Source organism: Pelobates fuscus, chromosome 8, assembly GCF_036172605.1.
Source record: "Pelobates fuscus isolate aPelFus1 chromosome 8, aPelFus1.pri, whole genome shotgun sequence".
In the NCBI taxonomy this organism is placed as follows: domain Eukaryota; kingdom Metazoa; phylum Chordata; class Amphibia; order Anura; family Pelobatidae; genus Pelobates; species Pelobates fuscus.
The window spans coordinates 141,372,965-141,391,731 of NC_086324.1; the positions used below are offsets into that span (position 1 = coordinate 141,372,965).

General features: G+C 40.7%; 1 protein-coding gene across 2 annotated transcripts in view; it reads left to right on the forward strand.

Moving 5' to 3' along the window:
* The window catches only part of BAIAP2L1 (BAR/IMD domain containing adaptor protein 2 like 1), a 133,959-nt gene that overhangs the window by 41,208 nt on the left and 73,984 nt on the right, over positions 1-18,767 (forward strand). For both annotated transcript variants that reach the window (XM_063430370.1, XM_063430369.1), the window contains exons 2-3: positions 59-134; positions 9,444-9,530. In XM_063430370.1, coding sequence (XP_063286440.1) covers positions 59-134; positions 9,444-9,530 — 163 coding nt within the window. The remainder of the gene's footprint in view (positions 1-58; positions 135-9,443; positions 9,531-18,767) is intronic.

The following is an 18,767-nucleotide window of genomic DNA, read 5'->3' on the forward strand; positions in this document are numbered from 1 at the left end:
ATACTTACTTCAAATGCCTCCCACTAACGGGTATCTATCTATATTTTTTTCATTTTAGAATGTTGTAGATCAATTTAATCCTGGTTTACGGAACCTTGTTAATTTGGGGAGAAACTATGAAAAAGCTATATCTGGTGAGTAGATTATTTTCTTTCTTTCTTTCATTATTTTATTGAATCCCCTTTCTGGGGGAATAAAAGTTCTAGTATTTCTGTGAAATGTTTCTAAAGTTCATTCAAGATCAATCTTTGTGACAAAACGAAGAACACAGGTACCTGGCTTCTGTCGACAAGGGTCAAGGCCGCGAATGTGGTTAATGAGGGTTATTTAAAAAAACAAAAACAAACAAAAAAAAAACTTGCATTTCTTGTGACATCATTTTGGGGAAGTCATCCCTTCTCCTACCACACCACCTGCCCTGCAGGACCTGCCTGATCAGCTGTTGATCCTATAATATATATATATATATTCAACATTCTTTTCATCTTTACCTTCTTTAATATTGCACAGGGGAAATAACATTTGGTTTTCAGAGATGATTCAAAATGAAACGTTCACATCACAATGATGTATATCTGTGCCAGGTAGTCATTTACTAACCATGTAATATGTGCAGGTTCGCTTTGCATACTCCATGACGGTTACCCATGTATACACTTAATATATATTTTTAATCTTATTCACAGCTCATGCCAGCTCATTGTGATGTTAGCTCTATAGAGGCAATGAGTGCATTCAGAAAGAATATCACTGAGAAGAAAGCGTATTTCTCCTGGTGTTATCGCTCATGTGTGCAGCATATTGTACTCATTTACTCATTAAATATGCGTGCCCAGAAAGAAATTACCCCATTCACCAAGAGATGAAGGGATGCAGTGACGGGTTAGTTATGGGGTGCAGTGGCAGGTACAGCGAGGGGGTGCAGTGACCAAACATGGAAATTATATGAGCAGGGAGACTATGTCTATACATCCCTGAATTCACACACTATTCCATCAAACACATATACTCATGCATTCATGTGCACACTCACACATTCACCACTGAATGGACAAATACACACACAATAACACACCGCAAAAACACCCATGCATGTACTCACACTGGCCCTCCAAAAACAAATACACCCTTGCATTCACACATGCATTGACACTCCACATACATACAGCTCTGCATTCACACATGTTGACATCCTGTTAAGTTGGCAAGTACATTTAAATCTGGTTAATAGGTTAAGCCTTGACATTTTGAGCCATCCACATATTCCTATGGATTCCATAGCTATGAAGCTCAGTGATAAACTAATGCATATAGTACATCCATTTTATTATAGGTGAGCTGTCTGATGCATTTATACATACTACTCATTCGTTTATTTTTATTTCTGTGGATCACAGTGCTACACTCCTATCTGGACACACAATCCTTCTCTCTTACCCTAATTTCCCAAGGTGTGGGTTATTTATTTAATATATTTCTTTGTAAGGTGCTGCCATTTGAACATACAGAACATAAAAGTTAAATATTTTTGAGCTTCTGATGTTTAATCAGACTTTATCTGGAAATAAGTGAAAGAAAGGCTTCTGTGAAATTGAATGCGTTAATCATGTCTTCACTTGGCAATGTAAATAAATTTTTCTTTAAGATTTGCATATCCGTCAAATATATCGTAGAATTGCAGTGTGCATTTTCTTCTTTCAATTTGCATTATTTGGTTATGTCACATGCATAAAACACATTTGCATCCAGAATATACCGTAGTTATGATTTTATTTCCTGAGCATTCTAAATTGATATGCAGGTGGTCGGCGTGACGCCTGACTTTTTATGAATTTAAAAAGAGCAAAATTTAAAAAAAGTTAACGGACTGTGAAGTTTGTGTGTGAATTACAAATTTCCAGCACTCCCCAGACTAGAAAGCAGCTGAAACATCTCAAACTTAACTCCAATAGTGCAAGGAAAACAAACCAGTTTTCTTTGCACTATAGGCTCTTGGAGACCCCACCTCCCTCGGAGCCCCCCTCACTCGGCGCTGCCACTTACCTTAATCCAGCGCCGGGCTTCCTCCCCGCCGATGCCAGCTCCCGAGTGGAGCCGAATGCGCATGCGCGGCCAGAGGGGCGCATGCATTCAAACCCGCCTATAGGAAAACATTACTCCATGCTTTCCTATGGGGATCTTATCTGACGCTGGACTCCGTGAGGACATCCAGCGTCAGATACGTTTGATTTACTCATTGTAAATCGCGGAAGCAGCCTATAGTGGCTGTCAAACAACGGCTATGTTTTCAGCTGCAGGGTTAAAACTAGGGGGACCTGGCACCCAGACCACTTTATTAAGCTGAAGTGGTCTGGGTGCCTATAGCGGTGCTTTAACGTATATTCCAGAAATCCCTGTATGGCAGTAGCTTTATTTCTGAAAATACATGAATGAAACCACTTTTCAAGAAGCAGTCCCAGCCTATTATTATTTTATTATTTATATAGCGCCAGCAAATTCCGTAGCGCTGTAAAATGCTGTCATTGCTATAGAGTGTGGGACAGATTACAAGGAAGCATATTTCTGCATTGTCTGAGTTTTGTCAAAATGTTTGATATAGATTTGAAACCCATCAAGGACAAAACATCTAAAAAGCCACTGCATCACAACTGCTACAGGTTAAAGAAACACTCCAGCATTAAATATAACTCTATCTATCTATCTATCTATCTATCTCTATATCTTCATTTGGGGAGCTTCTTGTAAAAGTCATTTTAGATTGTCACCTCCACTGCCCTAAATGTAGAGTTGTCTTATCTCTAATACAATAAAGGAATGGCCCCACTTCTGGGAGTTCATTATGACTGATGATCTCCCAGCCAAAAAAAATGCTTATCGTAGAAATCAATGAGATACCCGGCCAATAGAATTTCTCTGAGAGACCCATAGAATTCAGTCCTTCTCTATGGAAATCATAGCCTTCCAGATTGTGCCAAGAAAACAAATCTATCGGAAAGAGCACCCTCCCAGATGCCTGACAGTTGCGTGCCGCACTTTGTAATATTTCCAATATATTCTCCCTCCTCTTCAAACCTGCACGTTTGGAAAGTGATAAAAGGGGAAATTCCTTAAGCTGAAGTGTTTTAGGGGTTTGTAATGTTCATTCAAGGTGCTTAATGTCACCTGTTAATTTTAAATCATTTACTTATTGTAGGTCAAGGTGATTCAGTGGCTGCCCATTCAAATAAACACAGTAATTTTTGTAAACTTTGTCATCACTTTAAATATTTATCCATTCTTTTTGCCATTGGGTACCTAAATAACAAGATAAACCAGTAACTGTGTGATTATAAGGTATCCCTTTAATACAACCCTCCTCCCCAGTCAAAAAGTGTTAAAAAAAAAAAAAAAACCTTTAATCTCTCACCCAATCCCAGTGCCATTCCCAGTGCCATTGAGCTGGGGGACGCTTCGCCTCCTCTGACTTCATCCGACGGGGCGACCTAGAACACATGCGCGGCAAGCACTGCTAATGCGTTAGGCCTTCCACATAGGAAAGCATTGAATCATTGCTTTCCTATGGGGATATCTCTGACACAGGATGTCCTCATGCAGAGTCACCTAGCAAGCAGGAAGTGCATGTAGTGGCTTTCTGGTAGACAGTCACTAGAGGCTGTCGTAGTGCTGCAATGTAAACATGACAGTTTCTCTAAAAACTAAGGGCAATAGGGACACTGTACCCTGACCACTTCAAGGAGTTGAAGTGGTCTGGGTGCTATAGTGTCCCCTTAATGTTTTAGTAATATTAAAATAGACACATTCACTGCTGATTTTAAAGTGACACTCTCACTTTGTTGGGTTTTTTCCCCCCCAAAAAACATGCCTGTTGGGTATATGATCACATGATGGCTCAAGGAGGGTAAGAGCGATATGTGTATTCTTGGCACTGCTGTCTTCTAAGCAAATTCTCAACTGTTCACCAAGGCTTTGTCTACATTTTGTAAGGCAAATTGAGAAAAAACAAAAAAACCTGCCCCATCCATAGCAATCCTGAAATAATAGTTTTAACAGCCATCACAAAATGCCATGCAGAGTATGCAAATAATTACTGATTGTAATGTCACTTTTCAAATTATATGGCAGCTGTGTACTTTGAGTATAAAAAACGAACAAAAAAAAAACTACAAAGCATATTGGAGCAAATAATAAAATCTATGAAACTGATCAGCTTGATTGGTTCACTCCTTTAAGAATCAGACCAGACAAGACAATTAAAGGAATACACACTTGACAGGTGCCCGTCACCATAGTTAAAGGACCACTATAGTGCCAGGAAAACATACTCGTTTTCCTGGCACTATAGTGCCCTGAGGGTGCCCCCACCCTCAGGGACCCCCTCCCGCCAGGCTGGATGGTGAGGAAGGGGTTAAAACTTACCTTTATTCCATCGCCGGGCGGGGAGCTCTCCTCCTCCTCTCCGCCTCCGATCCTCCCTTTCGGCTGAATGCGCATGCGTGGCAAGAGCTGCGCGCGCATTCAGCCGGTCTCATAGGAAAGCATTTACAATGCTTTCCTATGGACGCTTGCGTGCTCTCACTGTGATTTTCACAGTGAGAATCACGCAAGTGCCTCTAGCGGCTGTCAGTGAGACAGCCACTAGAGGATTTGGAGGCTGGATTATAACCCATTTATAAACATAGCAGTTTCTCTGAAACTGCTATGTTTATAAAAAAAAGGGTTAATCCTAGAGGGACCAGGCACCCAGACCACTTCATTAAGCTGAAGTGGTCTGGGTGCCTAGAGTGGTCCTTTAAATACAGATGCCTTTCACTCTTCCACCCCACCTGTGTGCCATAAAAAATAAATAAAATAAAGGTTTTACTTTTCTTTTACCCAGAACCAAGCCTACCTTATCGCTGCTCATCTCTCCACCTCCTGCCACGTCCTAGAGGAGGCATGGTCTTCTCCGTGAGGGTCCAATCCATGCTCCTCATTAAGGAATGTTGGAGACCCGATGCCCAATCACAGCAAGCCACGCAAACACATTTAAGCTTTCCCATATTAAAGCATTGTTTGTACTGGTTTCCTATGGGGTTCCGCATCATGTGAACAAGTTTTACTCGTTCAGTATAACATAAGCGTATCTATTGTTTGTCAGTTTAACAGCCACTACAGGAGTACTGAAAGCATCACTCCAGACCCCTAAACAACTTTAGCTTGCTAAAAAGCTTTATGTGTGAAAAGTGTGTCCACTTTTTGCATTTTGCAAAAAGTGTAGATTTCAATCTAAATTGACACTTTTAAAAATTAACCTAGTTAACACTTCCTTGGTCTTCAGGCAGACAACAGGTCCTGTTACTTCCTGGTTTTGTTAGCTCAATGCAGCTGACCTCAAGAGGCAGCACTTGCCCAGAGTTCCTGACATTACTAAGACTTCTCATTGAGCTGTATTGGGAAGTCTGTGATTGGACAGCCACAGAGAGTCTGGGCAGGGTTAGAAGGAGAGGGCTTGCAAAGGCAGCAGACAAGAAATATGCAGTTTTTGCAAGCTGGTTTTAGATGTATCCGCAATTAAAAAAAAAAAAATACATAATTAAATGTATGCAAGTTTTTATTTGGTGTATATCTACCAAACAGGGATTTTTATTTATTTTGTATTTGGGCAGTGGAGTGTCCCTTTAACTCTGCAATGTAAACATTTCAGTTTCTAAAACACTGCAATGTGTTATATTACAGGGCTCATAGGACAGGGGCACTGCACCCACACCTGACCATTTCAGTGTTAATAATGTCCCTCTAATAGGCATGCTCATTGCTTCTCAAACTTGCAGATGTTCCGTACCTTAGCAAAGAGTGACATCCGCTCAGCTAGATTCCGCCTCCCTCCCATGTCCTCCTTCTCTACCAAATGAAGTCAACAAGTTCCACTGTATGTTCACCATTCAGCTCTATTCCAGAATTCCCCTGGGCATCTTGGGAAGGGGTTAGTAAAGGACCACTATAGGCACCCAGACCACTTCAGCTCAATGAAGTGGTCTGGGTGCCAGGTCCATCTAAGGTTACCCCTGCAGCTGTAAACATAGTTTCAGAGAAACTGCTTTGTTTTCATTGAGGGTTAATCCAGAGACAGACACTAAAAGCGCTTCCACGCTTCTCACTGTGAAACTCAGTGAGAAGACGCTGACGTCCATAGGAAAGCATTGAGAAACAGCCGGCAGGTTTTTAAGAATAATATTATAATGTCTCTTTGAGTCATTTGGGGCAACAAGATGGTTGGGTTCTGGGTCAGCGGTCTTGGATATTTCCTTTGGACAGATAATGTGTGTTCACAAAATCTCACAAAAATGTTTAGTCTGTTAAGTCTGCAAGTCTGTTTACAATGCAGCAATATATACATTTCTGTCCTATAACCTTTGGAATATTATCCTGAAATTGTGAATAAAGTGAACATAAACATTCTTACTTTAATTTCCCGGAATGTTGTGAACTTGAAAAGTGTACTCCATTCATTGTTTGAGCTGTATTACACTGTTGCACTGGCACTAGGATAAAACCAGATTGATTGAATACAGGAGGATTCAGACTCTGTTGATGTTTGTAGGTGAAACGATGGGGAGGATAAAGGTAGGTACAAAATGACAGCTGTACAGCCGGGGATCTACATCTTTCTCCGTCCCCTGGAGTTGGAATATAAAGGAGTTGGCGTCATAGACTCTGTGGCTGGGAATCTGCCCCCTCACCCAGAGCCCTATAGATTGAAGCAGGGAGCCTGGAGCCCAAACCCAGAGTATTTCCAGTTATGTTAATTAGCTCAGGCACAAATTATGACTTTCATCCTCTCAAAGCATAATCCGACCCTCCTTGTTACACACCCTTTGCAGGTTATTTGTAGATCACCTTTGTTTACGCAGTGCCGTATTGATGCCGTATTGATGGCTCTGCTGCAGTTTTCACTAGAACATTGTTATTTCCATGTTTTCATATTTGCATGTTATTTCCAACCTTTTGTTTCTTGTGTTCACTATTCCAGGCAAGACTAAAAAAAAAAAAAAAAAAAGAGATATGTCTTGTTTCATATGAATATAGATAGGCAGTGATCTCCCACCTGTATTTTATTTACAAATGAGAATCCATCTGTATTTTGTTTAGAAAAGAGCACCCACCTGTACATTATATACAAACAAGCTCCCACTTGTATTATATTTGCAGAAAGGCACCGACCTATATTTACAGATGAACACCCACCTGTATTATATTTACAAAGGAGCACTACCTGCCTTCTGTCAACAGATTCGTACTGACTTATGTTCTGTTTACAGGCGAACGCCTGCCTGCATTCTGTTTACAAACAAGCACCCGCCTGCATTCTGTTTACAGGCGAGCGCCCGCCTGCATTCTGTTTACAGGCGATCGCCCGCCTGCATTCTGTTTACAGGCGATCGCCCGCCTGCATTCTGTTTACAGGCGATCGCCCGCCTGCATTCTGTTTACAGGCGATCGCCCGCCTGCATTCTGTTTACAGGCGATCGCCCGCCTGCATTCTGTTTACAGGCGATCGCCCGCCTGCATTCTGTTTACAGGCGATCGCCCGCCTGCATTCTGTTTACAGGCGATCGCCCGCCTGCATTCTGTTTACAAACAAGCGCCCGCCTGCATTCTGTTTACAGGCGATCGCCCGCCTGCATTCTGTTTACAAACGATCGCCCGCCTGCATTCTGTTTACAAACAAGCGCCCGCCTGCATTCTGTTTACAGGCGATCGCCCGCCTGCATTCTGTTTACAAACAAGCGCCCGCCTGCATTCTGTTTACAAACAAGCGCCCGCCTGCATTCTGTTTACAGGCGATCGCCCGCCTGCATTCTGTTTACAGGCGATCGCCTGCCTGCATTCTGTTTACAGGCGATCGCCTGCCTGCATTCTGTTTACAGGCGATCGCCTGCCTGCATTCTGTTTACAGGCGATCGCCCGCCTGCATTCTGTTTACAGGTGAATGCCCGCAACGCCTGCCTGCATTCTATTTATTGGGGGGTATTTTGCAATTGAGAAGTCTTGCCTGGGAACCTGGCTTCCTACTTTAGGAAAGGGGAGTGTCTACAGTATTGGTACCAGGGAGTTTGGCACATTAAATGGTGTCTATCACAAGTAAAGCATTAGTCACTTGCTAATGTGGTGGACTTGTCAAATTAACACCGATTATATTTATTTGGTTAAAATATGCATTTTATTTTATGAAACTATTTAATAGTATTGCCATTGAGCTGTATCTATCTTTGATACACAGAATATCAAAATTCATATTTCGATTCCCTGCCTCTATACAGAGTGCTTATAACATGTGAGACAACTCATAATTCCTGTTTGCTAACATTCAGTATTTTACACTACAAAGTTGGTCTAAGCTTTGTACTTCCACTGTGCAGTGCACCTTTTTGAGTAATATTGTTTCTAAGCTTTGTGATTTCAATTCTTTGTTAGACGTCCTATCTCTCATATCTAAAAAGCACGTCACGACAAAGACTTTATCCTTTAATTATTTATTGCACTCTGTGCTCCCAGACAATTGTGTTGGGGTGAAATTTGATGTGCCGTATCAAATACTGGAGTGGTTTAAATAAATTAAATGTACAGTACTCTGAGCCTGGACCTTCTAACTTAATGACATACAATTGTACTTACTGCTTTGGGACACTGAGTCACCGGCATTGCAGTAAATCTTATTTAGCATTGATTTTGGCATTAAAGGAACACTATAGCGGTAGGAATACAAATATGTATGACAGACATTTTTTTCTTTAATATTGAAACCTGTTGTAGTTGGGTCAGTCCCTCTAGTTGTCTCTTGTGTTCCAGTGTCCCTCTTTTCTAGCACCTAGCATAGGACCTAAAAAGAGATACATTTAAAGGAATATTTATTTTCTTTAATAAACTGATGGATGTTGACTGTTTCAGTCCTCATATTATATGCATATAGCAATCTATTGTGCAGACTATGCAATCATGCTGTATGTAGGATTGCGAGTTTAGAATAATTGAATTTTCTATAGGTTAGTGATAGTGAACATAGCTCTCTGTTGAAGTAATAGAACCATGCGATGCACAGTGTATATGTGAGTATATATAATATACAGCTACACAGAGTACTGAATATGTCTGAAACTTGCAAAAATGCATGCCAAATGACTTAACTAAAAATTACAAAATTATATGATAATTACTAAATGTACCTAAATGTGTGAAGCCAGTTTTGTAAAACTAATGCCTAGTTCCTCTGCATAAGTAGCCTTCACAATTTGCTGAACAGCTAGTAAACAGTATTGGTAGCTCTTGCTATGATTATAATTAACCACACTGATTAAACAAAGGGCATTGGAAAAGTTTGAATAAACAAATGTTTTTTTTTTTTTTTTTTTTTTTTATTCTGACATTTTTTTATTTTCTTTTGACCAATTGCTTATCTTTTACAGCCATGGTCCTGGCGGGAAAGGCCTACTTTGATGGGGTGGCCAAGATAGGAGAAATGACCACGGTCTCTCCTGTATCGAAAGATCTAGGTGAGTAAGTCTGAAAACATTTTGCAATAGTGTTTGTCTTTAAAAGATCAAATCTAAAGCCACAACCATCAATGTGTTGGACGGTTTATCTTAGGTTTGAGAATAGTAGATGTTTGGTAGAGTGAGTGCCATCTAAGGCCTGTCGAAAATGTATACTATGCATTTATTTCCGTGTCACCTCATTTATTAAATACTTCTGTTGACTTATTTTTCTTTGCTCAGCCCTACCCTCCGCTTGCTATTGGTTATAGAATAGATATAGAATGTATTGCTATCGTTGTGCTCTCTGCAAGTAGAAGTGGTAGTTTGGTCAATTAAGTGCCATGGCTGATAGTATACAGTAAGGCATCATAACTACCAGGTGTGATACTTGTTTTTTCTAACAGAGCAGGATTAGGTGAACCCAAGCAGCCGCCAATGGCAATGCGCTTAGACAGGGTCCCTGAAACTATGAATTTGCTTGGCCCCTATTTGGAGAATGAAGGGGAGCCCCAAACTGTTAACATGCCCTAGCGCCCTGTAGGGTCTCAATCCTCCTCTGTCTTCTACTGAATTGTTTTGAGTTTAAATACTGCCAGGGATTAGAAATTGTCCTTTGCATGAATTTGTACCCACCACATACCAATTATGCAGCTGTATTTATGACCTAAAGCAAGCTGTTAATCAGAAATTATTGTACCTGGGCCTGTGCGGTCATTAACTTTCTGAATACAAGTAAAAGGGAAAAGTTGTTTTTTTGGTTTTTAAACGCTGTATGAAAATATAAAAGGATTCACAATTTGTGCTGTTGCAGAAAACAATATAACATATACCAGCTAGTCAGATGCAGTGTGGTAACAGAGGAGTTAAGAAATAAATGCTTGGAACATAAAACCTATATTGTAGTGTGTGCATCCAATGTAAAATTTTATTCTACATATTGTGTTTTAGAGGAACTGAAAGCAGAAGTTTCCTCATTCCTTCACCTTATTAAACTTTATAGAACTATTTAGTAGGGTTCGATGTGCAGCCAAGGTAAACTTAAAGAATCCCTTGGCACAGCCTCGATACATTCCAAGCATCACACCTACTTAAATTAATCGCTTTTAGTCAATAGGCTGGCCCTGCATGGCAAGGTTTAGCTCAGGAGGACTAACAGAAGCTTCATGCAGGAGCTTCTGACTGTCAATAGAGGAAGTGACCGGTGTCTAGTGGACTTTGAACCTTAACCACTACAGTGTACTGCAGTGCTTGGAGTGTTTCTTTGATTACACAAATTATATAAATCACTAAGGCCTATAGATAAATATAAGCTTACTATTATAGACCAATGTTGTTGTATAGCATGCCTCGCAATTGTCATACATGCTTTTTTTTTTTTTTTGCATATGGAAATGTGTTCTGTCATCATAACATTGTAACAACTCACAACAGTGTAAAGGAATGTCATGTTTCATGTCTACGCATATTGTGTGTCAAAGTAGTCCTGTGCATTCTGGGGGAGGAGGAAGACTAACATTTAAAGTGTACTTGTCATGATTTAGATAGATTTGCCTCATTAAAAAAAAATAATAAAATATTCAGATTCAACTTTACATTGGGCTAGCAGACTTGGTAGCAAGTGGATCGATAGAAAAAGCGAAACTATTACAAAATTAGGTGCCTCCCCTGTCACGTCAGATAGTTAAAAAAAAAAAAGAGGAGAGAACAGGAGAACCCTGCTATAGGTGGTTCTACTGATTTGTGACACATCAGCTGCAGCATAGCGCGTATTCTGGTAGAGCAGTATGGAAATTGTAAAACAAGCACAAATGGTACATCAAATAGTGATGAGAAGCTCTAACACCTGTGTGGTATCCCCTATACCAACACCTAAAATCACATAATGTACAAATAACAAATAGGTGGAGCAAATAATATACTTTCCTCTCTTCTTGATATATTTTTGTATGGCTACAAAGATAGAGAGGAATATAATAGTGCAGATATCCTTAAAACATATATGCATATACTGCTTGATAAAAGAATACACTCACAAGAGTGGAGCCATATACTCAACCTTGCTCTGGTGTGGATAGCCTTAGGATCTTTATGGGTGATCCAAATCCCCCTGTGGATACTCAGATGAAGAAGCCGCAAGGGGCAAAATGCGTTTTGGTATTGTGCTGAAGAAGCCACAACCGGTGAAACGCGTTTTGGCATTGTATTGTATTGTACTGGACTATTTTGGACATTGCTTAAGAAACCACCATTGATTTTACCTTTTGTTTTATTGATTAAATTATTTTTTACTTTCAACCTTTTGGGATTATGTGCAATTGACTCCTGGGAGAATATTGGACCAAGTATCCAGAGTATCCACAGGGGGATTTGGATCACCCTCTCTATCTTTGCAGCCATACAAAGATATATCAAGAAGAGAGGAAAGTATATTATTTGCTCCACCTATTTGTTTGTACAGTATAAAAATGAATTGACTGATGTCACTCCAGCATGTCGGTGTCATAGGGGAGCAATGCCCTGTTTGAGGAAGTGCCCCAAGTGTCCATTTCGCAAGATGGGCGGGGCCCAGGTGAGTCTTGATGTGGATGTTACAGTGGAGATGTTGCAATTAAGGCAAGTATGGTTCTGGTTTTTTTTTACCCAATGTTTTAATAGGCTATAATTTATAACTAAAATAAAGTATATATTCATAGTCCATTCGGGGTTTCAGTTAAAGTGAACCTGTCATGATAGATTTGATTTATTGGGAAACTCGATGTCCAAAAATAAATATCTTTTTATTTATCTCCTATAATTAATTGCAAAAAAAAAATGCATTTACATACCTTTTAACTAGCTGCGGTGCAAGCATCAGCAATTAAGAGAAACTTATTTTTTTTTCTCTCTAAGCAAACAATGAGGTGGTTATAATTACTGGTGTGACTCATTGAAGCAGGGGATTTTAGCTTGGGTTCCACCGACCAGTTTCATTGGAACTATGAACTTGGTTTAGAAACAAAATAGCTTTATTTTCTTTTATCTCTAAGTGAAATCTTTCCAATCACTGATATTTTCATATAATGTCACATCTATCCCAGCTATACCCAAATATTGTTTATCCTCATTACTACTTTGTTATTCGACCCGTCTGTTGAGAAAGGGCCCATAGGCTTAACCAGAATGTCAAACTAGTCTGTGTCACCAAAAAAAAAAAAGCTATGAAGAGTTATCTTTTGTATATTTTTATAAAGTCATTTATTAATTGTTGCAAATTCCATGCAGAAAACTTTAGGAAACAACAGTAATGAGTTTAAAAACAAACTGTAGTTATTAGCCCAAAATAAATTACCGGTATTTGGAGAAATTAAAAGTACACTATAGTCACCAGAACAACTACACAAACAGCTTATTGTATTTGTTCTGGTGAGTATAATCATTCACTTCAGTCTTTTTGCAGTAAACAGCGTCTACATTAGAGCCTAGGAATACCTCCAGTGGCCACTCCTCATATGGCTACTATAGGATCTTCCTGGGGCAGTGCTGCACAGTGTGACTGCCATTCAGTGTCTCCGCCCTCTGCATGTACTCCGCCCTCCGACACTGCACTTTCCTCATAGAGATGTATTTATTAAATGGATCTCGATGAAGATATGCTGATTGGCCCGGACTGTGTTTGGCTAGTGCTAGCTCTGCCCCTGATCTGCTTCCTTGACAGTCTTCGCCAATCCTGTGGAAAAGCATTGCGATTGGCTTTGATCAGTATTTCTGATGATGTCAGCCAAGCAGGCAGATCAGGCGTTTTACCAGCTCTGCTAGTCACAGCTTAGTTTGGCTGTTATAAACTTTTGTTTGAATTTTTTTTTTTTTCAAATTGATTTTCAATTCACCACAGTTCTGTGTTTACTCTATAAACACTCATTGTCAATGCCAGTATGTACAGATCCCTGTCCCCAAATGCAGACTACTGGTTGGGAGGGTTCTGCATCACTACCTCCTTTCTACTTAAAGTTAACATTGCCGCCATAATTTGCATTTCTTTATTTGTCTACATTTGTTATCACACGTTTTAACCCATACATAATGTTATGTTAGGCATGTTTTATAATAAACGATATATGTTCTACCTGGGTTAGTAAATGAATATTCTAATCACTAAAACAACTTTTAATTAAGGCATTTTGTGTATAGACCATGCATCTGAAGTCTCACTGCTCAATTCTCTTTCATTTAGGAGTTACATTGTTTTGTTTCAGTTTACACAGCCCTGGTCACCCCTACTTTTGGTTGTGACTCACACAGCCTGCATGGAAAAACATGCTTTAATTTCCAATCAGATCTGAGGTGTGTTTACTTTAAAACTTCTTATCTCCTGCTCTGTTAATTGAACTTTAATCACTTACAGCTTAATGGCTAATGTGGGCTATAAACAGAGTATTAGATAAGAAATACTAAATTAAACAGGCTGTGTAATAAAGGAAGTGTAAATATTAGATCTCTCTTTACAGGGACTGTGTAGATCACATGCAGGAGGTGTAAATAAGGCCGCACAAACCAAGTGATTTAAGTCCTAAATGGCAGTGAAACTGCATGGGCATGATCTATACACCCAAACTACTCTGTGGTGTATCCTGGTTTTGTGCTGCCCTAGGCAGGACAAAACTCAGTCGCCCCCCCCACGCCACCCCCTCCCAACCCTTCCCCCCGCCCTGCCTTCTAAATACACACACACACACACATTCACTGACAGATACGCATACACTCGCTAACAGACAAACGCACTCGCTAACAGACAAACGCACTCGCTAACAGACAAACGCACTCGCTAACAGACAAACGCACACTCGCTAACAGACAAACGCACACTCGCTAACAGACAAACGCACACTCGCTAACAGACAAACGCACACTCGCTAACAGACAAACGCACACTCGCTAACAGACAAACGCACACTCGCTAACAGAGAAACGCACACTCGCTAACAGAGAAACGCACACTCGCTAACAGAGAAACGCACACTCGCTAACAGAGAAACGCACACTCGCTAACAGAGAAACGCACACTCGCTAACAGAGAAACGCACACTCGCTAACAGAGAAACGCACACTCGCTAACAGAGAAACGCACACTCGCTAACAGAGAAACGCACACTCGCTAACAGAGAAACGCACACTCGCTAACAGAGAAACGCACACTCGCTAACAGAGAAACGCACACTCGCTAACAGAGAAACGCACACTCGCTAACAGAGAAACGCACACTCGCTAACAGAGAAACGCACACTCGCTAACAGAGAAACGCACACTCGCTAACAGAGAAACGCACACTCGCTAACAGAGAAACGCACACTCGCTAACCGAGAAACGCACACTCGCTAACAGAGAAACGCACACTCGCTAACAGAGAAACGCACACTCGCTAACAGAGAAACGCACACTCGCTAACAGAGAAACGCACACTCGCTAACAGAGAAACGCACACTCGCTAACAGAGAAACGCACACTCGCTAACAGAGAAACGCACACTCGCTAACAGAGAAACGCACACTCGCTAACAGAGAAACGCACACTCACTAACAGACACAGACAAACACACACTCACTAACAGACACAGACAAACACACACTCACTAACAGACACAGACAAACACACACTCACTAACAGACACAGACAAACACACACTCACTAACAGACACAGACAAACACACACTCACTAACAGACACAGACAAACACACACTCACTAGCAGACAAACACACACTCACTAGCAGACACACACTCACTCACTAGCAGACACACACTCACTCACTTGCAGACACACACTCACTCACTTGCAGACACACACTCACTCACTTGCAGACACACACTCACTCACTTGCAGACACACACTCACTCACTTGCAGACACACACTCACTCACTTGCAGACACACACTCACTCACTTGCAGACACACTAGCAGACACACAGTCACACACTAACAGACACACACAGTCAGACACTAACAGACACACACAGTCAGACACACACATACACTAACTCACTATCAGACACACACATACACTAACTCACTATCAGACACACACATACACTAACTCACAGGCAGACACACACACTCACAGGCAGACACACACACTCTAACAGACACACACACTCTAACAGACACACACACTCTAACAGACACACACACACAGTCAGACACACACTCACTCACTAGCAGACATACACACACTCACTAGCAGACATACACGCACACTCACTCACTAGCAGACATACACGCACACTCACTCACTAGCAGACATACACGCACACTCACTCACATTAACACTTTTTAAATTTTTTTATTTAACCCCCCTAGCCTCCTTACCTTTGGGAATGCTGGGGGGGCGGGGGTTCTCTTTCTCCCTGGCTGCTGGGCGGGCGGCGGTGGCGGGCGGGCGGCTGGCGAGGGAGCACTTCCCCTGAGCACTCTGCTCAGCTCCCTCGCCCGCTGCAGAGTGAGGCTGGGAGCCGGAATATGACGTCATATTCCGGCTCCCAGCCTCACTCTGCGGGCGGCGCGCGAAGGAGCTTAGCAGACAGCTCTCCCTCGCCAGCCGCCCGCCCGCCACCGCCGCCCGCCCAGCATGTCAGTTAGCCGCCAGGCTGTTTGCCTCGCGGCTAAAACATCCCTGAAACTACTCCATTAAACTAAAATTGCTTTGGTGCGTATAATGTCCTTTAAGGTAGTTTACCAGGAAATAAAATAAAGTTTTGTGCTGGTACCATGTTAAAGAAGCAATTTAGGAGCCTCCACTGGCAGTCTATGGGTTAACTATTCTTCAGTAACTACACAGCATAGCAATTAAAGGCAAGGTAGGCATTTTTTCCAGACCATTAAACTGTTTGGGTCACTCCTTTCATTCTCTGTTATCTAATACCTTGAAAAATGAGACCTGTTCTTAAATCAGCTCATCGTCTTCCAAGGCAGCATGCCACGATATATATTGACAGTCAGGAAACCCTTTGTGATAGCAGTGATGTTCTGTGTCATTTAGAAACGTAAGAAATTATTCTAAACCAGTAACAGCCAATGAAAACAATCTAATAGTCTCCATCAGTGCCGGACTGGGGATACAAAGCAGCCCTGGAAAAAAAATATATGCCAGCCCCATAAGTCAATGCCCCATATATTGTCGCATGTAATATGTAAGGCTATGTCTTGCAACCCTAGATGAGATATATACATATTGCTTTTTCTAATATAAAATATTGGTCCTTTCATAAAAAACATTTAATTATACGTAAGTAAGTGGCCAGTCCGGCCCTGGTCTCCATGGTAATTGCTCCTGTTTAGGAACCTTGCTCCAGAATTGCTCTGTCTCTGCAATGACAGAAACCAGGGTTTTCTAGTCAAGGCCTTGATTTAAAGGACCACTCTAGGCACCCAGACCACTTCAGCTCAATTAAGTGGTCTGGGTTCCAGGTCCCCATAGTTTTAACTCTTCATATGTAAACATAGCAGTTTCAGAGAAACTGCTCTGTTTACATTGAGGGTTAATCCAGGTTAATCTGCTTCTGCAATCCTCAATGCGATTCAAACCGCCCATAGGAAAGCAGCTCTGGACGCGCATACGCATGCACATTCAGAGCTGATGTCAGCAGGGGGAGGAGAGGTCACCAGAGCCGAGGGAGCCCGGCGCTGGATTAAGGTAAGTGGCTGAAGGGGTTTTAACCCCTTCAACACAGCGGGAGGGGGGCTCCTTTAAATGGGTTTGTTTTCCTGGCACTATAGTGCTCCTTTAATAATTTTGGATAAGCTTTCCGAATCATTTAATTATTTGGGATGAACTTTAACCCCTTAAGGACCGAGGACGGTTCAGGACCGTCATCGGCATTTTTGCATTGCCGACCGAGGACGGTCCTGAACCGTCCTAACGGTCCAATGTACTTACCCGATTGCCGTTGTTCCCCCGGCGGCAATCGGCGGTGCTCCCGTTGTGGGGAGACTGCCTGCAGCCCAGACAGTCTCCCCATGGCGGATTAGGACCCCTGTGGCCATGTGATCGCCCAACAGGGCGACCACATGGTCACAATAGGTGTCCTAGTCTCTGCCTGCAGGGGGACTGTCTGTGCTGACAGGCAGTCTCCCTGCTTAGTGTAAAATCATAAAAAAAATAAAGTTTAAAGTTAATAAATAAAAATAATAATTATATATGTGTATATATATATATGATATATAGACGTATATTATATATATATATATAATATACGTCTAAATATCATATATATAATGTCATACTAAGTGTATTTTTATATTAATATGTACATATATTAATATAAAAATACACTTATAATTAAATTACACACGTGTATATATATAATATATATAATAACTATATATATATTGTATATATATTATTATAAACTACAAATAATAAGTAATTTAAATTAAACTAAAAAAAATAAAAATAATAATAAAAATGTAAAAAAAATTATATATCTATACGAAATTTTATTCTAACTGTATTTTGATATTAATATATATATATTTATATCAAAATACACTTAGAATGAAATTGTATATATATCTATGTATATATAAATAAATAAAAAGAATACGAACTATTCATATGTCCATATACAAAATTACATAAATAATTATATAAATATACACGTAGACTTCAAATATATAAATATGCATATATATTTAAATTCTACGTGCGTATTTATGTAATATTTTTACATAATTAAGTTATTTTATTGATTGCAATTTAAGGGACCTGCCTGCCAACCCAGGCCGAAAGTCCAGAGAATTTAATTTGCTATCACTGTATTTTACCCTGTAACGTTCTACGACACCCTAAAACCTGTACATGGGGGGTACTGTTTTACTCGGGAGACTTCGCTGAACACAAATATTAGTGATTCAAAACAGTAAAACATATCACAGCGATGATATTGTCAGTGAAAGTGACTTTTTTTGCATTTTTCACACACAAACAGCACTTTTACTGATGATATAATTGTTGTGATACATTTTCTAGTTTTGAAACACTAATATTTGTGTTCAGCAAAGTCTCCTGGGTATAACAGTACCCCCCATGTACAGGTTTTATAGCGTTTTTGAAAGTTACAGGGTCAAATATATGGGTCATATTTTTACATTGAAAATGGCCAGGTTGGTTACGTTGCCTTTGACAGCGTATGGTAGCCCAGGAATGAGAATTACCCCCATGATGGCATATACCATTTGCAAAAGAAGACAACCCAAGGTATTGCAAATGGGGTATGTCCAGTCTTT